This window comes from Myodes glareolus, chromosome 19 (genome assembly GCF_982192425.1).
Source record: "Myodes glareolus chromosome 19, mMyoGla1.1, whole genome shotgun sequence".
Taxonomy (NCBI): Eukaryota; Metazoa; Chordata; class Mammalia; order Rodentia; family Cricetidae; genus Myodes; species Myodes glareolus.
The window spans coordinates 5,572,345-5,595,187 of NC_142044.1; the positions used below are offsets into that span (position 1 = coordinate 5,572,345).

Here is a 22,843-nt window from a genome sequence, read left to right on the forward strand (position 1 = left end):
TGTTGTGGATAGAGGCTGGAAGGAAGCTTTTATTGAACTATTGCTCCTAGAAAATAGTTCAATATTTTCTAATTCACAGTTTATAGCAACTTTATATTACATATAATGTTATATAAATAATGAGTATCATCTGTATTTATTTTTCCAGAGAAAAGGAAAAACAATTTTTGGTTGACTGTATTCATAGATAGAGATTCATGAATAGAAAGAATGCTTAATAAGAAAGACACTGGGCCCTTGATATGTGGGTTTTTCAAGGGTAAGAAAGTCTGAGGTCGTTGTGGATAGACTCAGGAATTGGGTAAGGAAATGTTAGAGACCTGGGTAGTTCCTTCTGTTTAAGCTTAGGTGTGGTATAGCGATTAAAGGAAGAGCCTACAATTTTCTGTACTTAGCAGTTGGGTTATTCTGAGGGGGTAGTGGAATATCTCAGTGGAAGAAACATGACCCTTGTCCATCTTAGTGTGTCTCTACCTATCCCTCCAACTAGTATGGCGTTTATTTTTTATAGAATCTTAGAAGAAATGAGGATTTTCTCCTCTCACCAAGCTTCTCACTAGAACAACAGTCTTTCTCCCTTTCTTCCTCCCTCCCTCCCTGGTATTATTAGTGCTTTAGAAATTTATGAAATATTTAATTATCTAGTTGATAATTGTATACATGTTTCTTCCTTTTTATTACTGAGATTAATTACCTGTAAGCAATACTTTGTTACACTGTCAGTTAATTTAGGTGTATGCCAACTGGAGTTACAGCAGATCAGTGCTATATAGGCCTTTCTTTGTGGTGCATTTGAGTAATGAAAAACTAAAGTAAATGCTGGTGAACTACTGAGCAGTAAATTAGCTCTGCTTATAAACGTAGATATCGGACAGATTCTGATGAGTTGACATTTGGCTTAAATCTGTTCTATAAGCATCGACTGTGAAAGATAAAAGAAACAAAAGCAAAGAGGAAAAGACTGTTCAATGCTTCTTTAAAGAGATAACTTTATTATTTTGCTGAAGAGTACCTATTTTGTAATAGTTATAGTTATATTACTAATCTTTTGAACTCCACTGGGATAATTTTTGCTACTAAAAATAAGAAAGATAAAAAGATAACTTTCATTTAATTTGAATTTAAAACGATTTATTTTTATTTACATATATGTATATGTGTTTATGTGCTCCCTGTGTGTCTTTGGAAGCCTAGATTCCTGGAACTGGAGTTCCAGGCTGTTGTGGTCACATGATACAGGTGCTGGGAACCAAGCTCAGGCTTTCTTCCCTGCCAAGCGTCTCTCTAGTCCCTGTAATGTGAAAATTAATATTTTGTTCATGAAAAGAGTGTTGTTCCTCCCAGATATACTTGATACGCGCAAAGCTTTAAGGAATCCAGGGAATTATTGGTATCTGCAAAGAATTATAAAACAATGTGGCTGATATTAAATTATAAATCTGGCAGTAGGAAGAATCAAACATAACGAACATGCATTCTCAGCTGAGCATTCAATACAAATATGTCAAAATTGTTGGTAGGAAAGGAATGCTACTTAACAGAGCTCTAAAAATAACTGATGGAGGTGGTGGGGCAGCCTTTAATCCTAGCACTCGGGAGGCAGAGGCAGGCGGATCTCTGAGTTCGAGGTCAGCCTGGTCTACAGAGTGAGTTCCAGGACAGCCAGGGTTACACAGAGAAACCCTGTCTTGAAAAACCAAAAGAAAGAAAACAAAAACAAAGGATTAGATATGCTTTTTTGCTCCAGTGAGTCTGAACTGCATATGAGGTTCTAGCTCTCTGCTAGTCTCAGAGAACACTGCTAGCTTCATGCCCTTTCTTCTCAAGCACAAGGCTGCCAGACGCCGTCGGCCTTTTTTCTCTCTGGCAGTGCACATTATTTTCTGTTGGCCGCTTCCCTTCGTGTGCTGTTTTCTGCTTTCCCTGCAGCTCTGGCTCTGCTTAGCCTCTCCTTTCAGGTTCCACTTCTTCTGCTGGGCTTGGCTGTGTTTATCTCGCAGGATTTGCTTCCTTTGTCAGCCCAGTAGGTCCCATACCTCCTGCCTCTCGATCTCCTTTCTGTTCACTTCCTTGACTGTGTTCAACTTGACAGCTTCCCTTCTGGTCCTGATAAACCTTTCTCCTTTGTAATGCTTAGCTTGCAGAATTACAATGGCTTGGGACTTGTATGGAGGCACTGTAACCTGCTTTATCTGTATGCATGTGTACGAGGGACTATAAAGGACCCTCATGATTTGAATGCTTTAAAATTTTAGCGTGCTTTCTAAACCTTAGGAGTATTCTGAAAACCATGAAGAATACCCAGAGCATGTAGATAAAGCATAGTTTACCTGGAGTTATTGTAGATTGTGTATTTTTAACTTAGGGTGATGAAATCAATTTAGTAGCACTGAAACTAGCAACTAAGAACAGAGATGACCTGGAAAATAGCGGACTATATTACTGCCTATTTCACTCAGCATTTTTAATAGAATTTCATTTTAGATACACATATTTGTGCAAATGCATATGCTGCATGTAAGATGTATTGCTTATTATGTGCCAAGTTAAAAAATTGAATATAATTGTGTAGAACAGAAGTATGTAACCTTTTGGTTTCTGTGGGTCATATTTGATAAAGAAGATTCAGTTTGTGGTTGAAGCGATGGTTCAGAGGTAAAGAGCATGGGCTGCTCTTCCAATTCACATGCAGGCAAAAAACTCGTAACATAAACTAAAATGAAGAACATACACACACACACACACACACGCACACACACACACACACACACACACACACCTCCGCCTTCCTAGTGCTGGGATTAAAGGCATGTGCCACCATCTCCCATCAATAAAATAAAAAATAAATAGAGATTTAAAAATTTGTTTTGGTGGCACTCATTAAATACACAAACACTAATGAAAGCTGATGAACAAAAATAATGTCTGTATATTAGTCTCATGTAGCCCAGGTTGTCCCGGAACTCATTATGTAGGATGACCCTACATGATGGACATGGAGGACTTCTGCCTGTGCCTCCTGAGACTGTCAATGTCCGCCATCATACTTGGTGTGTCCAGAGCTGGACATCAGACCTAGACCTCATGTGTTGTGTTAGGTAAGCGCTCGCCAGCTGAACTACATTCCCAGCTTGGAGAGTGCTGTTGTGTGCGTCTGTTTGCATTCATATGGGTAGGTGTGTGCAGGTGTTACTTGGGTATTGTGACTTAGAACCTGTCTTCTTGATTTTTTGAGACAGGATTTCTCAGTGAGTCTTGGGATTTGCTGTCTGGGCTAGACTGGTTTCTCAGTGAGCCCTTGGGATCCTCTTGTTTCTGCCTCTCCAGTGTTGGAATTATGAGTAAATATTCCTCAGTGCCTGCCTTTTTCATGTGTGCTGAAGAGCGAGCTCAGGGGCTCGTGGTGGTTGCAGTGGAGACTTCACTGACTACAGTGGAGCACTTCACCAACCAAGTCATCTCCACCCCATTTGGAGAGCAGTTAAAATCATCAAGCCAGTTCCAATCTGCAGCCACCAATACATACAAGGAACACATTTAGGTAACAAAACACTGGCTTTCCTAGTTTTTTTTTTTTTTAAACTATAGAGGTAAAAGGAACAAGGATAATAAAGCTAGTGTGATATTTGGTATTGTGTATGCACCAGTCTTTGGATGGATGGACGTTAACCACACTTCTCAGCGAGTTCTCAAAGTGCTCATCATCTATCTGAGTTCTACTTTTGCTCTTCATGTGCTTCATTTGTGCAAATAGTCGTTCTCAGGCCTAGGTGCTGCCAGGGAGGACAGCGGGACTGAGGCTGAGAAGCCAGCGAGCACAGCAGGGGCTGAGAAGCCAGGGAGGGCAGCAGGGGCTGAGGCTGAGAAGCCAGAGAGGACGGCAGGGGCTGAGGCTGAGAAGCCAGGGAGCACGGCAGGGGCTGAGGCTGAGAAACCAGGGAGGGCAGCAGGGGCTGAGGCTGAGAAGCCAGGGAGCACGGCAGGGGCTGAGACTGAGTAACCAGGGAGCACGGCAGGGGCTGAGGCTGAGAAGCTGGGGTCTTTGTTTCTGGGCTTTAGAGCCTGTGAATGAAGCTCTGTTCGCCCTGTTTGAAAACTGGCAGATATCATAATTATGTCAAATAAAGAGGGAATAGAAAATATACTTATCTATTTTCCTGAAAAATTTGAAATCTGTTTCAAGATAAGAGCTACATAATTTCATTGTTCGCAGCATATGTTTAACGAAAATGTCAAAATGCATAAACTTCCTTAAGGAGTTTACCATAATTTTGGTTTCATTTGTAATTCTGTTATGATTTGAAACATTGTATTGATAAGTTGGTTTTTACCTGCAAGATAAATGGTTAACTCCTTTAAATGAGTAGTTAATCCATGAAAAATACTATATCTCTAAGCCAGTTTTCACCTGCAAATGATGGCACAATTTTTTTTTGATACCAAAACCAAGTCAATAACATTATAAATCATAAATCTTTTTAACGTTTGGCCTGGACTTAGCCATCTTACTTCAGAAAAGTTATGATGTCTTCCTAGTCAACATGAACACGTTTTAGGGATCCCTGCTATTGGTGCTGACTTCATCTCTTGGTCACAGTAAAACTCCTCCTTCAGGATGAGTTGCTTGCTGTTACCCAATCTTAACACTTCTGCATATAAATTTTCTTGATAAAATATGCAATCATACTTCATTAAATATGAGTTTTGGGAAGTGGTTGCATCATCTATTAATTTTAGAGATACCTGTCTTTTATGTACTATCTCCATTAATAACTATGCTGGTTAGGTTTTTTTGTTTTTTTGGTCTGTCAGCTTCAAGTAAGCTGTAGTCATTTGGAAAGAGGGAACCTCACTGAAGAGTTGCTCTCCAGCACATTAGCCTGCAGGCAAGTCTGTGCAGATGTTTTCAAGGGTGAAGACCCAGGTGTGGTGCCTCTTCTGGGCCAGGGTCCTGGGCTGTATAGGAAAGCAAACTGAGCAAGCCAGATAACAGCTTTCCTCTCTGCTCTCTACTTCAGTTCTGTCTGCCGCTTCCTGCCTTGCCTTGAGTTCTTGCCCTGACTTCCCTTCATGATGGGCTGTCACCTGTAATGAAATAAGCCCTCTCTTCCCTAGGTTCCTTTCAGTCACAGTGTTTTTCACAGCACTAGAAAGCAAGCTAGGACAATACCTACACTAGTTGTGTTGACAGCAGGCACAGAACGTCATCCTAACACATTTTCTCCTGCTTCAGGCACATTCTTGGCTTAGTTGTGCCTCTTTGTCTTTAATGTAGAGTGATGGCCATCTACTTAGGAAGCATGAGAACGTTCCTTTTACAGAGGACATTATCACAGCAGCAGGAATGCTTGAGATGGGCGTGCCCTGCAGTCCTCCCCTCTGAGATGGACGTGCCCTGCAGTCCTCCCCTGAGATGGACATGCCCTGCAGTCCTCCCCTCTGAGATGGATGTACCTTACAGTCCTCCCCTCTGAGATGGACGTGCTGTTCAGTCCTCCTATTAACGAATCAATCCCACACCAGTTATGTTTTAAGGGGTTATTTATTTGGCGGGGGGTAAAACTTACATACACCATAAACCGTCAGGAAGGGAGCCTAGTCGCTGGAGCAGGAGCCGGGAGCAGCAGCCGAGACCGAGCACCGGAACCAAGAGCCGGAACCAAGAGGGCCTATTCCGGATATGCTTCTCTTTTTAAAAGAGAAATATACCACGCCCCAGTGGGCTGGTATTTCAGCAGCTATTGGCTGACGGAGCGGAAGTCGCTCCCCGCTGCACTGTGGGCTCGTATTTCAGCGACTATTGATTGAGGCAGCGGAAGTTACTCCCACAACACCTCTCCCTTTTGTTTAAGTAAGAGAGTTCTAAGCCTACTACGAAATTATATACAGTAAGTACAAACCTACACAATTATATACAATAAATACAAATATCCTATTCTAACTAGCTTAAGTCTTGTATAAGAAATAACTTGGCCACGTCATGAAAAGAAAGTAACTACGTTAATATAATCTTCAATCCCATCAAAGATCTGAGAAGGGAAATAATGTTACCTGAGTAATTAGGAAGTGCAATCAAACTTCCAGAACATGTAACAAATCACATAGACAACTGGCTACCTGGGCAAACACCCAAAATCACATTTGCAGCGTTGAAGCAACCAACTTTGGCCTAACGTAACTGACATACCATTTTCAAAGGCAAGGAACTTTTCAAAACTATCTTATCCTGTCTTGGCAGGATATGACAGTCCTGTTTTATCCATTTACGGATACTCTGTAACTCTGTCAGTAGTTGAGGTATGGGCATTTCTTTACCCAAAGGCCAGTTCTGCCAAGAAGAAAGGCTCCAGGTGGAGTGTCTTTGGTGCTCAACATTCTCTCGGGAATAGATCAGTGTTGCCAGGAGCGATTGTGTCTCCCTACCACAGAACTCTGAGTTAGATTAAAGGCCATTTTCTACAGCTCTTTGAAGAGGTTGAAGATTATCTATCTATACTGAATATAATGTCTATGTATCTAAAGAACCTGATTAGTCTAATTATAAATGACAAACTTAGATGACTATTGATCTATATTATTCTCAATATCTATCTAACTTAAAGACTGAAATAGTAAACAACTGTGCAATAAATGGGTACAATATAACCTCCAAGTATAAACAATGTGCAAGTATACATTGCAATATGGTAAATATATATATCAATACATAAACAATATATAAGTATCTTAATCAGAGGTAGAAGTGTACAATGCAATATGGTAAAATATACATATATCAATACAATATATATATGTCAATACATAAAAATGTTTTAAACAGAGGTAGAAGCATGCATGCCTAAAATAGTCAACATAATTTAAGTTTGTATCAATATATAAGAATCAATACCAATATATTTGTCTAAAAACAATAACTCAGAAGTACAAAGCTATTATCCCATAATCCAATTATCCCTCTTTTTTTTTTTTTTTTTTGGATTCCTGCGCTTATAAAATTTCTCCCCCAACCCTCAACCCTATACTAATTATAACCAACCCCTAAATGATGTCCCTAAACCCAAGGACAAACTTTACTGGGAGAGGGGACGTCGTTCTCTAGAATTACTTCCAGCTGTCATGGGGGCGACGTTCTTTCTGGGGGATCCTGTGAAAGTAAAATGATGGTTAAATTTCAAGATCAATGTCTTTTAAAATTGCAAATAGTCTCTGAGTATTTTGTGGAGGTCTGGCCAGAATGTTGTACAAGATGTGCATCATTTCAGCTAACCACGTTGGCATCGTCTTGTGCATCTGGTACCCAAAACAGGTCTTGTAGTAGTGCTATCAGTATCATGATGTCATCTCAACCAGGTGGAGTTGTTGTTATGGGGCCCCATCTTCTTCCTGGAAACTTCAAATGTCACTGCAGGAAAAACTTATTGTTCATTGTGGAAAAATTAAACATTAATCATATATATTAATCATATATTAATATCATATATTATATGATTATAATAATATATAATCGTATATTAATCATGTAGACATATACAGACATACATATATTCAATGAAAGACATGATAGATATATTCACTGAAAGGTATGATAGATATGAAGAAAAGTAAAAATGTTTTCTAAACTCATATTTCTTTCTGTCCCATATCATGGCTCTTGACATGAGACAGAAACTCCAGAAATTCTGGGTTTTTCTTTTAACAACAGGCTTGGAATTAGAGAGGGACTGAGCCAGAGTCCAACTCTAAAACCAGCTCTATAAATTTAGAAATATGATTTAGTATATTTTACTTACAGAACCTATTCAGTTTTCTTGATAGTCCTTATTGTGCCATTATTTTCCATCTGTCAGTATTCAGATATCCAGGGTCCCTTGAACTTTTCAAAAATCAGTGTTTTCCTGTGGAGATAAGAACAGAACCCTGCCCCCATTCTATATGTTTTTCTTACCAACTGTATGAATATCATCATTGTGGATGAGCTGTCATTTCTCCTTTCCAAGAGGTTTCTCCTCTTCAAATCGAACCTTTATTAATTTTGATGGTATCCACAATTTTTCTTCTCCTGTGGAAACAAGAGCAAAACCCCTTCCCCAACGTAGCACATCTCCTGGCCTCCATTGAGAGGTCAGCACGTCTTTGAAATAAACAGGTTGGTTTAGTTCAGAAGTTTTTTCCATTATCCAATGCCTCTCTGCTGCTGTTGTTCCTTTCTCATTAGCATTAAGAAAATTCAAGGTTAATAAAGCATTATGCAATCTATTTCTGGGGGTATCTTTCGTCCCTTTCTGTTTGTTTAGCATATCCTTTATAGTACGATTTGATCTTTCTATAACTGCTTGACCTGTAGGATTGTATGGTATACCTGTAACATGCTTAATATTATAATAAGCAAAAAATCGTTTCATTTTCCTAGATACGTAAGCTGGACCATTATCTGTTTTTATTTGTGAAGGTATACCCATAATGGCCATAACTTCTAATAAATGTGTGATTACTGAGTCAGCTTTTTCTGAGCTTAAAGCGGTTGCCCACTGAAAGCCTGAATAAGTGTCAATGGTGTGATGTACATATTTTAACTTGCCAAATTCTGGAAAGTGAAACACATCCATCTGCCAAATTTCATTCCTTTTAATACCCTTTGGATTAGTCCCTGCAGGCAATGGTGTTTGGTTATAAAAAGAGCAAGTAGGGCATTTCTTTACAATCTCCTTAGCTTGTTGCCATGTAATAGAAAACTCTTTTTTCAAGCCTTTGCTATTGACATGATGTTTTTTATGAAATTCAGATGCCTCCAGCACACTACCAATTAATAATTGATCAATATCTGCATTACCTTGTGCTAGAGGACCTGGCAGACCTGTATGGGATCGGATATGCGTTATATACATAGGGCAGAGCCTGTTTCTGATCATGTCTTGTACCTGGATAAACAATGAGGTCAGTTCTGTATCATCAGGTATAAATTCAGCAGTTTCAATATGCAAAATAACTTTCTGCATATTGTGAGTCAGTAATTATATTAAGAGGTTCTTTAAAATCCCTAAGCACCATAAGGATGGCATATAATTCTGCTTTCTGGACAGAATCATAAGGACTTTGTTCCACTTTACTCAATTCTTCTGATTTGTAACCTGCTTTCCCTGATTTATTAGCATCGGTATAAAATGTATGGGCTCCGGTTATTGGAGCATCACGGACAATTCGAGGGAGGATCCAAGAAGTTCTCTTTATAAAGTCTCTTGCTTTTTGGGTAATTGTTATTGATTTCTCCCAAAAAATTAGCACAAGCTCTTTGCCATGGTTCATTGTCTTCCCACAACTTTTTTATCTCATCAGCAGTGAAAGGCACTATAATTTCTGATGGGTCTATACCTGCTAATTGACGAAGTCTCAATTTTCCTTTTATAATCAATTCAGAGACTTTTTCCACATAAGTTTTTAATTTTTTACTTGGTTTGTGTGGTAAAAAAATCCATTCTAAAATAGTATCTTCCCTCTGCATTAAAATTCCTGTAGGAGAAATTCTGGAAGGCAATATAACTAGAACGCAACTAAAATTTGGATCCACCCTATCTACATGTGCCTCCTGTAATTTTTCCTCAACCATCATCAGTTCCTTTTCTGCTTCAGCTGTTAACTCTCTGGGACTATTCAAATCTTTGTCACCATCTAAGGTTTTGTTTAAATGAATTATTAGATCAGGTGTTATCCCAACAGCTGGTCGTAGACTGGAAATGTCTCCTAATAATCTTTGAAAGTCGTTAAGCGTTCGTAACCGGTCTCTCCTGATTTGTGCCTTTTGAGTCTTAATTCTTTGTAAGCCTATTTTATAACCTAAATAATTAACAGAATCTCCTCTCTGAATTTTTTCAGGAGCAATTTGCAATCCCCATTTAGGTAATACTAGTTTTACTTCTTCAAACAGCCTTTCTAAGGTATCTTTGTTTTGATCAGATATCAGGATATCATCCATATAGTGGTATATTATGGACTTAGGAAATTGTTTGCGTATAATTTTCAATGGTTGGCTTACAAAATATTGGCACAGGGTGGGAGAGTTCAACATTCCCTGTGGGAGGACGGTCCACTGGTACCTCCTTGCAGGCTGAGAGTTATTATAGGTAGGCACTGTGAAGGCAAACTTTTCTCTATCTTTTTCTTGTAATGGTATAGTGAAGAAACAATCTTTCAGATCAATAACTATAAGAGGCCATCCCTTTGGTAACAGGGAGGGCAGAGGAATTCCAGATTGCAGAGGGCCCATAGGTTGAATAACCTTGTTGATAGCTCTAAGATCTGTCACCATTCTCCATTTACCAGATTTTTTCTTAACAACAAACACAGGAGAGTTCCAAGGGCTGGTAGATTCTTCTATATGTCCATCATCTAATTGCTCTTGTACCAGCTGTTCTAAAGCCTGTAACTTTTCCTCAGCTAAAGGCCACTGTTTAGTCCATATTGGTTTCTCAGTCAACCATTGTAGAGGCATGGCTGTTGGTACCTCTGAAGAGCCATCAATTGTGTTGTGTTCTTGTATAGCTCTAATGGCTGGTTTCCGCCATCTGTAATATCTTGTAATATTGTCCTCAGAAATATGGGCTCTGGAAGCAGCAGGAATGTTAATTTGGGTATTCCATTGCTGCAATAGGTCACGGCCCCATAAATTCACTGCAATATTTGCTACATATGGCCTTAGTTTTCCTATTTGTCCGTCTGGACCTATACAATTGACCCATCTCGTGCTTTGTCTTACTCGAGATAGGGTTCCAATTCCTAAGAACTGAATATCTACCTCCTGAAGAGGCCAATGCGGATGCCAAGACTCTGGTGTAATGATACTTACGTCCGCACCTGTGTCCAGTAAGCCAGTAATAAGTTTGCCATTTACACACACTCTTAGCTGTGGCCTTTGTTCATTTATAGAAGTCTGCCAGAATATTCGTTTACTTTGTCCTCTTAGATTTCTTGATTCATTCACCACATTTAACTCATCCTTCAGGCCGTTATTGCTTTTAACAGCAGGCATGGGGCATTCTAATTTCCCTGAAGAGGCATGTTCTCTGCAGTGATCGGAAATGACTGGACCACATTTGCCATGGGGGCCTTCGAGAGGCCCCCTATTGAGTTTCCCGATGGCAACGGGTTGCCCTGTTTATCTCTTGTTGACCTACACTCATTCGTCCAATGCCTGCCCTTTCCACATCTCCTACATAAACCTGAAGGCTGAGTCCTCCTATTCCTGTTATTCCTAGAAGAGGCATTATTCCTGGACTTCCATTGTCTGCAGTCCCTTTTCATGTGTCCCATTTTGCCACAATGAAAGCATTTTGTAATCTGATGTCTCCTTTTACCTTTGGAAATTGCTTCTTGTACCCATGTTTCATTGCCATAATCAAATGTATCAACATTCATTGTATGTAAAATCCATTCGTCCAAAGGCGCTGATCTGAGCTTTAAAGGCCCCAGGATCCTTTTGCATTCTACATTGGCATTCTCATAAGCCAAAGACTCAATTACTATATTTCTTGCTTCTGGATCAGGTATCCCTATTTGTACAGCCTTAGTTAGTCGTTGCAAAAAATCACTAAAGGGTTCTCTCTGACCCTGTTTGACCCTGACATACGATTCTACTCTCTGACCTGAGTCTTGAACCCTGTCCCAGGCCCTTAGAGCTGCTGTAGCACATATGGATAAAATGTTTTCATCATAAAGAGCTTGTTCCTGAGGATCAGAGTAAGGTCCTTCCCCTAGAATTTGATCTAGAGAAACCTCAATTCCTTTCGCTGATTCTTGTTGTTGTAAAAGTCTGGCCTCTTGTTTGAATAGGCATTTGAAATGCCATAAAGGTCCGTTCTCAAGGACAGCTGATGTGAGCTGGTTCCAATCTTTAGGGGTGGCCCTGTTGCTCAGAGCCCAGGATTTTAACATCTCCCTAACAAAGGATGAATGTAGTCCATAATTCACAATTGCTTGTTTAAATTCTTTCAGATCATTCATACGTATAGGCTCCCATGTATGTTCTTTAACGACCTTAGGGTTTTTGGAGCCAGTTATCTTTTCTGATGTTATTACTGGAAAGGCAGGTATAACTCTATGTAGACTGAGAGTTTTTTGAGGTGAAGGTTGCCTTTCTACCTTTTGCTCCTGTTCATCAGAGTCTATGATTTCCTCAATCTTATTAAATCTGCTCACCATTGCCTTCTGTAAGTCCTGAATCTCCTGTCCAGTATTATGCTCCAAAGCCTTCATTAACGATTCTAAGGCATGGAGCTTGTCCGTCAGAGACACGATATCCTCCTTGGACATAATCCTCATGGCATGTACTGTGCCTTCTTGTATGGAAATCCTGTCAATTAATCTATCATACCCTTTTGATAAAGTCCGATTTTCACATTCAATGGTTATAATCCTCTCAGCTAATGTTTCAGCACTTACAGTCATGGACTGGAGGTTATGCGTCATTTTGGTTGTCCCCTCCTCCAGGGCAGTGACGCTCCCTTCTAAAGAAGCAATATCAGACTGTACCTTCTTGATATTTTGGCCAGTTGACCGAGTCATATCAAACAAAGATCTATTCTCCTCCTTGAGAACTCCAAACTCTGATCTAGTCTCCTGCTTGAAAACTCCAAACTCTGATCTAGCTTCCTCCTTGAAATCTCCAAACTCTTTTTTGAGGAGGTTGGTATCAGTCTGAATTGTTCTTAAGGTTTTAATCTCTGCCCTCAGCATTGTAGATTCAGTCTGTAAGGACTGTATCTTTCTTATAAAATAGCCAAACACCAGAAAAGCAACAGATCCCAGGAATAACAAAGTAAGAGGAATATCTGAGACATCCTTCAGAATATCCTCCATAGCGCAACTGAAAAAACCATTGAACTTTTGGATAGTAATATTTTCCGACATTTTCAATCAAAGGAAATTGTACTTGTATGTATGTATGTATGTATTTATTTTCAACCGAAAAGAAAAATCTTACCTGTAATGACCGTTGCCTGCCAGTAGGAGGTGGGGCGCACCTGAATCCACGTGGCAGTGGTATTGATTGAGGAAGTAAACTCTAGAATATATACACTCAAATCCAGAGGTTAAATCCACAGATCACAAAAGGTCAGAGAGCTTCTAGTGGCCAATAAACAAGGCAATAAACAAGGCCCTGCTGCTCTGTTCAACCGGATGCAGAGGGTCGTGACACAGCCACTGCGCTGTTGCTAAAGAGGCCTAGTGCTTTGGGCCCCGTGTCCCTGTGCTGGGATTAAGGGTCAAGCTGCTTTCAGCACTCCTAATCAGTTATGGGTTTCAAACAGCTTGCTGGAACTTCAAAGGGAGCTTGCGCTGTGAGCTCTTTGACTCACGTTGCAAGGAGAAATTTAAAAATCCATGCCGAACAGGGCAAAGTAAGCCGGCAGAGACTGTCCGGACCTGTGTATCCTGGGAGGCCGAGCTGGGGGTGGGGGGGTGGGGCGGTTCTTAAACCAAACGCTGGGCGCCAATTATTAACGAATCAATCCCACACCAGTTATGTTTTAAGGGGTTATTTATTTGGCGGGGGGTAAAACTTACATACACCATAAACCGTCAGGAAGGGAGCCTAGTCGCTGGAGCAGGAGCCGGGAGCAGCAGCCGAGACCGAGCACCGGAACCAAGAGCCGGAACCAAGAGGGCCTATTCCGGATATGCTTCTCTTTTTAAAAGAGAAATATACCACGCCCCAGTGGGCTGGTATTTCAGCAGCTATTGGCTGACGGAGCGGAAGTCGCTCCCCGCTGCACTGTGGGCTCGTATTTCAGCGACTATTGATTGAGGCAGCGGAAGTTACTCCCACAACATCCTCCTCTCTGAGATGGGTATGCTCTGCAGTCCTCCCCTCTGAGATGGACATGCCATACAGTCCTCCCCTCTGAGATGGACGTGCCTTACAGTCCTCCCCTCCTTTTTCCAACTCTTGGTTTGTTTGACCTGAGTCCTTCTCATAACTTGTCTTCATTTGCGTTCATGCTCTCCTCTGCTATTTTTGGGGTGGATGTAGTACACAATATGACTTTACAGTTGCTCCAGTGCCACCTTGGAGTGGCAGACATCTGTCTCCTCTGTTTTGACTCATCCCCAGTCAGTTCAGAGCCAGCACATTATCCTGAAGATAATGAATAATGCACAGTTCTTTAGTGGTCAGAGTATCAGCATTTAAGTAGTTGGTTGAGAGAGTTAGTATGAGAGCAGAGTGAGTGAAGGTGAACGAGAAATCTATAGGCCACGGATATTTGGGACAGAGAAAGCCTTGCTGAGCAGGTAGAGTGATAGAAAGGACGGTCAGAAGAGCCTTCCATCTGGATAGAAGCTGAAACACAATTGCCAGTTCAAGTACAAAGTGTAAAATGTAAAAAGACAATACAGTGAAGTAGAAGGTCTTCAGGACTTCTAGTTTGGATGGTGTGGCTTGTCCTTTCCCGTGGACTGACTTTTGTATTAGTCTCTATACGTGGGGCCCGAGTCTGATTGTGTCAGTAATTCAGCTTTCCCACTTAGAAGAGTTCCTGTGTAGGAGGTCAACCTTTAGCCAGTTTTCCCCAGTATGAGCTCTTCCTTTTCATCTGCCAGTTACTGCCTTGTCTGGTGCTTGGGGGCACATTGGGACCTTTCTACTCTGAGGCGGTGAGGGAGTATGGAGGCTTGCCTGTCTGTATTTCCTGTGTGTCTGAGCGATGTCCTCCTGGTGTGTCCTTCAGAAGACTGTGACAATTTCTGCAGTCACGTTCCACAGTCCCTTGTAGCTGGCCAAGGCAGTGGTCCAGTGTGTTGCCTTGCCCAGGGCTTGTCTCCGAGGACCTACTGAGGACCTCAGCTTGCAAATTCTCTTCCAGCCGTCCGCCTCTCCTTCCCACAGTCTGCTAGGCTCTAGCAGTCTGTTCCCACACGGGACCCTGGTTCAGTTTCTGACGTTCACAGTCAGTCTCTCCACGCTCTGGAGCTCCCAGCTGACCCTTTCTACACCTTTAAAGTCAGCTGGGTCTGCTGCTGATCCTCTCCCTCCCATGCTGTCAGGAGCAGGGAAGGCTGCTCACCTGGTGGTGGGTGGAAGCACAGAGGGCCCGTGTTAGTGGGCTTCCTCTTCCTTTGTTCATCGGTGCCCTCTCTACCAGTGCTGTCCACACTCAGACCAGTCTTTGAGTTCTAGCGAAGTGTCTCAGGAATGCTCCCCTGAGATGTGCCCCAACAGTCCTACAGTGCTGCTTAAATCAGTTACATCAACATGATGAACCATTGCATACCATAAAACATAAATCTGATTTAAAGAGAATATTTAATGTACATAATTGATGTAATTTTATAATGAAAAATCCTAGGTGTCTGTATAAACTTTATTTACCAATTTTTGGTCTTTTGAGAAGCTAGATGCACTTCTCAAGACAGTTCTTAGCCGTTCATGGAAAGTCCAGTTTCACCAGTCTTCATTACCCTATGTAGGATCCTTCTGAGTCTTTTCAAAGTTCAATCCTATTACATTTTCATACCTACAGCGATATATTGGTCCAATCTTCTCTTCATTTCCTGGAAATTGTGAAAAGGTCTCTGGAGTAAATAATTTGACTTTAATAAGGGATCATAATAAGAAGTGAGTGATATTAATCCCAAGGCTGGTTGACTAAGGGCGTCACATGATGGGGAGGTTCTGTTGTGGAGTGTGTGTCTAGTTTCCTCACATCGGATCCACTAGGAATTGACTGCTTCTGGATCAGGTCCTGACCGGACCTCTGCAGAAGTGAAAGTGATACACTTGGTTTGGTTATAGCTACTTATGTGGTAGCTGTTTAAATTCATTTACATTATACTGTACTTTTATAAAGGATTGACATTTGTATGAATATTTTAAGTTTAATATAGAATATTTATTAGTAATGTTTGTTTGTGAGGTGTTATATTACCCCATTCAATTCCTTTTTCTATTCTTTTTGGCATAAATAGATTAATTCCTAAGGCTTTAAAAATTCAATTATGAAATCCCGTGTTTTATTTAAAATATTTAGCCTTTACTTCAATTTATTTTTAAAAACAAACTAAAAACTAAAATGAAATTATATTTAGTTAATTTAACCATATTTACTATGGCACCTGAAAGTAAAAACATGCTAAAATTTTTTTGCTAAAATTGTGATTAAAACATTGCTTGAAAGAGCTACAGAGTTTTAGTAGAAGAACAGTTTATCCTGGGCTGAGACCGTAGCTTAGTAGCAGTGTGTCCGCTACCATGTGGATGGTCTACGTTCAGTCCCTAGCACTAGGAGCAAAACAGGACCAGATGAGCCAAGGTCTGTTTTCCTCCCTTCTGTGTGTAACATTGATTGGAATGTCCAGTTCTCGTTTATGTTGTAGCACTACATTTTCCCATGTAATAATCTTAATTTTCATGTCCATTATGTTTGACCACAAATATCTAGGTAGAAATTGCTGCTCAGTCCAGTGCACTCAGTTGTGCAAACTTATTTTTTTAGGATCAAAGAAGAACCCAAACCACAACCGACACAGTAAGTAAATGTGTGACCAGTGCAGTAGGCTGGACTCTGTCCTCTGCCGTCCTCTGCTTCCTGCACCTCTGATGGTATTAGCGCCCACTAATACTGGACAGGCTGCATCTGGTGTGTCCTCTGCTTTCCGACTCTCTGCTTGTAAGAGAGCTGCCTGCAGCTTCTTACTTCATCCACATGGTCACTGGATGTAGTTTTTTGCTGCCTGCTTGTGGATTAGTTAAGTGTTCAAACTTAATTTTCCTACTTCCTGATTGCCTGGTGATAATTGGAGCTCACATTTCCATTGGCTGTAGCTTTTGTGCCTATGTGTGTGTGTTTTTTTTCTTTTCAAAATTATTTTGGGTAGAAAACATTGAATCTACATTGTTATTCTTTTGGTTTTTTCAGTCACATTATTTGCTTATTTAAACAGGTGGTTTCCCTTTAGTGGGATCACTGAACTGGTAAATAACGTTCTTCAGCCCCAGCAAAAACAACAAAATGAAAAGGAGCCCCAGACGTAAGTAAGCTGGTCTATATAGACTAGATATCATCTATGATACATAATACACTGAAGAGTACAAATTAAATTTTTTCCCTTGGAATGATGTGCCCTCAGAGATGGGGACTGTTAGGTTCAAGTTCAGTAGTTCTGCCGTTGGTTGTTCTATGGAAATCTAAAAAGAAAATGAGGATAACTTAGAGGCTAATGGAAATAATAGGCGATCCCCTCACTGAATATGAACATGTAAGCCGCATTTGCCCAGAAAAAAACGTACTTCTCTAATAATATAGAATAGTCTAGAGTGTCTCTAAACAAAAATACCAGAAGGCAGTAAGTGGCATTAACTCCTAAATTTGTTGTTTGCTCAAATAGTTTTGGATAAGTTGTTTTAAATGGTTAAGCAGATTTGCTTTTGTAATAATTCTGAGAACCTAAGTATGACTAGATCATAATGCTGATAACTAAACTTATTTGACCGCCAAATTCTGTTTTCACTGAATAAATACTTTATTAGACCATAAAACATAATTTGGGAATATAGTAATTTATTCTAACAATGACTTGAAACATTAAAAACAAAGATTCCATTTCTTTTAGTTGATAATAGATTTTAAAACATTTTAAAGAAGGTGTTTACAGGTTATACTATTACTAGTTGCATAAGAGAAAAGTGAATAAGTCCCTTGAGTTTACAGCCTATTGACCCAAATTCATTACAAGATCCTAACTACATGCAAGGGAGTCTACAATGTTTAACCATGGATGCAGGAAGAGCAGGAACCTAGAATTAATGAGGAATAATAACATCCACTGTCACTAGTTCATACTTGATTTTCATTTATTTCTGATGGAAATTTGCCAAATGAATAGCTATTGCAGTAAGAATAACTCAGTTCCTATTTCAGTACTTTTCTACAAAAATGCTGTAATGGTTTGGATTGGCCAAAAGTTAAGGTTCACATTGCAACGGAAATTCAAACCTTGACATGTGTTCAGAAAGGACACTGCTGTCTACAGTGGTTTAGGAACCCTGTCCTCCTCTGTTGGGTAGAGCATGTATACCTTGTCTTTGTTGAATTCAAGAGCCACTGACTGTTTTTTTCCCTCTAAAGATTATATAGTTTTGGAGGATTTTAAAGATTCTCCTGTTTCACGTTTTCTGAAAGTGATTTTCAATAGCCCCCCAAAAATGGATTTTCTTTTTTAGCTATTCATGTCAAATATGAATACAAGGATCAATATTTGGAAGCTTTTATCAAAGGGCTAATTGTTAAACAACTGCTCCTGCCTCTCCTCCTTCTCTCCTTCTGCCTTCTCTTTCTTTCTTCCTCCCCCTCCTTCTCTCTTCCTCCTCTTCTCTTCTTCTCGCCCTCCCCCTCTTCCTTTCCTCTCCCTGCCCCTTCATTTTCTCTCTGTCTCTCCTCTTCTCTCTTTTCCCCTATCTTCTCTTTTACCCCGCCTTTCATTTCTCTTCCGGAAGACTAGGTCTTTTGATTTCAGATCCAAAGAGTTCCTTACTGCTTGTATCTGTTGAAGATTAGACAATGTATTACAATGACCCTTTTGTTTGTTTACTCAATATTGTTATATGCAGAATCTACTTCCACAACATCTGCGTCACTCTGGCATCAGCGGGCATAGCTTGAAGATGGGTTTCTATTTTGGCTCACAGCGTTTGTAATTGGATGAGATTGATGATAAATTTTCTTCTCTAGTAGAGTATGATACCTTCTAGCATTATAAACTTCAGTCAGCAGCAGTGAAACTTCTTGTTGGTTACCAGTTCAATTTCTTCATGTTTAGTGACATAAGTTATGTGTCATCCTCACCAATAGGGTCTTAGTGTCAGGTTATGGAGGTAACCAATATCACTGGCAATAACCTGTGTTACTGTTTGGGAGGAATCTATAGGACCTCTATGGCCAATCATTCCAAAAGATATAACCCGTTTCTGATAGCATCTGATGTCAAGTTGGGATGTTGTCTGGTAACTCCATTCAAATTCCTTTTATATGTGTTTGTCTTAGGAAGTGGAAGGTGGTGTCTTTCTTTGATGGGAGTTGTGTTTCTTGGAGGCAGAAGTAAGATGGATTCTGTTTTCAAATCCAGGGGAATTGGCACTGTTAATATTGTGAGTTATTATTGAATAACGTCCTTTTTTTTTTGGTTTTTCGAGACAGGGTTTCTCTGTTTTACTTTTTCTTTTTTTATTGATTTTATTGAGCTATACATTTTTCTGTGCTCACTCCCTTTTAACCCTCTCCCATGGTCCCCATCCTCCCAATTTACTCAGGAGATCTTGTCTTTTTCTACTTCCCATGTAGATTAGATCTATGTATGTCTTTCTTAGGGTCCTCATTGTTATCTATGTTCTCTGGCTTTGCTTTATCTATAAAAGCCACTTAAGAGTGAGTGCATATGATATTTGTCTTTCTGGGTTTGGTTACTTCACTCAATATGATGTTTTCTAGATCCATCCATTTGGCTGCAAAGTTCAAGATGTCATTATTTTGTTCTGCTGTGTAGTACTTCATTGTGTAAATCTACCACATTTTCCTTATCCATTCTTCAGTTGAGGGGCATTTAGGTTGTTTCCAGGTTCTGGCTATGACATACAATACTTCCATGAACATAGTTGAGCACATGTCCTTGTGGTACAATTGAGCATCCTTTGGGTATATACTCAAAAGTGGTATTGCTGCGTCTTGAGGAAGGTTATTTCCTAATTTTCTGAGAAATCGCCATACTGATATCCAAAGTGGTTGTACCAATTTACACCCCCACTAGCAATATAGAAATGTTCCCTTTACCTCTCAATCTCTCCAGCATAAGTTGTCATCATTGTTTTGACCTAGGCCATTTTTACAGGTGTAAGATGGAATCTCAGAGTTGTTTTGATTTGCATTTCTCTGATGGCTAAGGATGTTGAGCATTTCCTTAAGTGTCTTCCAGCTACTTTAGATTCCTCTGTTGAGAGTTCTCTGTTTAGGTCTGTACTCCATTTTTTATTGGATTATTTGTTCTTTTGATGATCAATCTCTTGAGTTCTTTGTTTATTTTGGAGATCAGCCCTCTGTCCTATGTGGGGTTGGTGAAGATCCTTTCCCATTCTGTAGGCTGTCATTTTGTCTTGTTGACTGTGTCCTTTGCTTTACAGAAGCTTTTCAGTTTCAGGTGGTCCCATTTATTAATTATTTCTCTCACTGTCTGTGCTACTGGGATTATATTTAGGAAGTGATCTCCTGTGTGAATGTGTTCAAGTGTACTTCCCAGTTTTTCTCCTGTGAGGTTCAGTGTGGTTGGCTTTATGTTGAGGCCTTTGATTCATTTGGACTTGAGTTTTGTGCATGGTGATAGACATGGATCTATTTTCATTTTTCTACATGTTGAGATCCAATGTGCCAGCACTAATTGTTAAATATGCCTTTTTTTCTATTTTATATTTTTTGCTTCATAGGTGTGTGGATAAATTCTGGGTCTTTGATTCGGTTCCATTGGTCCTCCTGTCTGTTTTTATGCCAATACCAGGCTGTTATCAGTACTGTAGCTCTGTAGTAGAGTTTGAAGTCAGGGATTGTGATGCCTCCAGAAGTTCCTTTATTGTACAGGATTGTTTTATTTATCCTGGGTTTTTTTCCTCTCCATATGAAGTTTAGCACTGTTCTTTTGAGGTCTGTGAAGAATTTTGGTGGGATTTTGATGGGCATTGCATTGAATCTGTAGATTGCTTTTGGTAAAATTGCCATCTTTACTATGTTAATTCTACCTACCCAAGAGCATGGAAGATCTTTCCACTTTCTGGTGTCTTCTTCAATTTCATTTTTCAAAGATTTAAAGTTCTTGTCATACTTGTCTCCCACTTGTTTGGTTAGATTTACTCTGAGATATTTTATTCTATTTGTGGCTATTGTGAAGGGTTATGTTTCTCTGATTTCTTTCTCAGCCCATTTATCATCTGTGTAAAGGAAGGCTACGGATTTTTTGAGTTAATCTTGTATCCTGCTACATTATTGAGAGTGTTTATGAGTTGTAGAAGTTCCTTGGTAGAATTTTTGGGGTCACTTATGTAAACTATCATATCCTCAGCTAATAGTGAGAGTTTGATTTATTCTTTTCTGATTTGTATCCCCTTGATATCTTTTTGTTGTTTATTGCTCTAGCTAGGACCTCAAGAACTATATTGAATACATATGGAAAGAGTGGACAACCTTGTCTTGTTCCCGATTTCAGTGGGATTGCTGTGAGTTTCTCTCTGTTTAGTTTGATGTTGAGTGTTGGTTTGCTTTCTATTGCCTTTATTATGTCTAGGTATGTTCCTTGTATTGCTGCTCTCTCCAAGACCTTCATCGTGAAGGGATGTTATATTTTCACGAAGGTTTTTTCAGCATCTAACGAGATGTGGTTTTTATATTTTAGTTTGTTTATATGCTGGATTACACTGACAGATTTTCGTATGTTAAATCATCTCTGCATCTCTGGGATGAAGCCGACTTGATCACGCTGGATGATTTTTCTGATATGTTCTTGGATTCGATTTGTCAATATTTTACTGGGTATTTTTGCATCAATGTTCATGAATGAGATTGGTCTATAATTCTCTTTCTTAGTAATTTCTTTATGTGATTTGGGTATCAGGGTAATTGTGGCCTCATAAAAAGAGTTTGGCAATGTTTCTTCTGTTTCTATTGTATGGAACAATTTGAGGAGTATTGGTATTAGTTCTTTGAAAATCTTGTAGAATTCTGAGCTGAATCTGGTCCTGGGCATTTTTTTTTGGTTGGAGACTTTTGATGACTGTTTCTTCAGCAGTTATGTAGCAGGTGTATTTAATTGGCTTATCTGATCTTGATTTAATTTTGGTAAATGATATTTATCCAGAATGTTGCCCATTTATTTTAAGTTTCCTCATTTTGTGGAGTACAGGTTTTAGAACTATGATCTAATGAGTCTCTGGATTTCCTCCATGTCTGTTGCTATGTCCTCCTTTTCATTTCTGATTTTGTTAATTTGGATATTCTCTCTCTGCCTTTTGGTTAGTTTGGATAAAGGCTTGTCTATTTTGTTGATTGTCTCAAAGAACCAACTCGTTGTCTTTTTGATTTATTGTATTGTTTTCTTTGTTTCTATTTTGTTGATTTCAACTCTCAATTTGATTATTTCCTGTCATCTAGTTCTCCTGGATAAATTTGCTTCTTTTTGTTCTAAAGTTTTCAAATGTTTTGTTAATTCACCAGCGTGAGATTTTTCCATCTTCTTTAGGTAGGCATTTAGTGCTATCAACTTTGCTCTTAATACTACTTTCATTGTGTCCCATAAATATGGATATTTTGTGTGGTAATTTTTATTGAATTTTAGGAAGTCTTTAATTTATTCCTTTATTTCTTCCTTGACCCATTGATGATTCAGGTGAGCATTGTTTAATTTCCATGTGTTTGTGGGATTTCTGGAATTAGTGTTGCTGTTGATTTCTAATTTTAATCTATGCTGATCTGATAAGAGAAATGGGTATTGCCTTTTTTTTTGTATCTGTAGAGGTTTGTTTCATTACCTAGTATGTGGTCAAGTTTTGAGAAGGTTCCATAGGTGCTGAGAAGTAGGTATATTCTTTTCTGTTTGGATGGAATATTCTATAGATGTCTGTTAAGTCCACTGGAGTCACAACATCTGTCTGTTCCATTATTTCTCTGCAGGTCTCTGTTTCTGTTCTACTCTCTTGGTGGTCGTAGACTCATGCCGAGATAGGGTTTATTTGTGTAACAACCCTGGCTGGCCTGGAACTCACTTTGTACACCAGGCTGACCTCCAACTCACGAGATCCACTTGCCTCTGCCTAGCAGAC

The 22,843-nt window shown here is 39.6% G+C and overlaps 1 protein-coding gene across 38 annotated transcripts in view; it reads left to right on the forward strand.

The window, feature by feature from the left end:
- Rims2 (regulating synaptic membrane exocytosis 2) overlaps positions 1 to 22,843 on the forward strand; it is a 431,117-nt gene that overhangs the window by 62,037 nt on the left and 346,237 nt on the right. For 21 of the 38 annotated variants that reach the window (XM_085679037.2, XM_085679024.2, XM_085679028.2 and 18 more), the window contains exons 2-3: positions 16,485 to 16,517; positions 16,933 to 17,019. The exons of the other annotated variants lie outside the window; for them this stretch is intronic. In XM_085679037.2, coding sequence (XP_085535163.2) covers positions 16,485 to 16,517; positions 16,933 to 17,019 — 120 coding nt within the window. The remainder of the gene's footprint in view (positions 1 to 16,484; positions 16,518 to 16,932; positions 17,020 to 22,843) is intronic. 38 annotated transcript variants of the gene reach the window in all.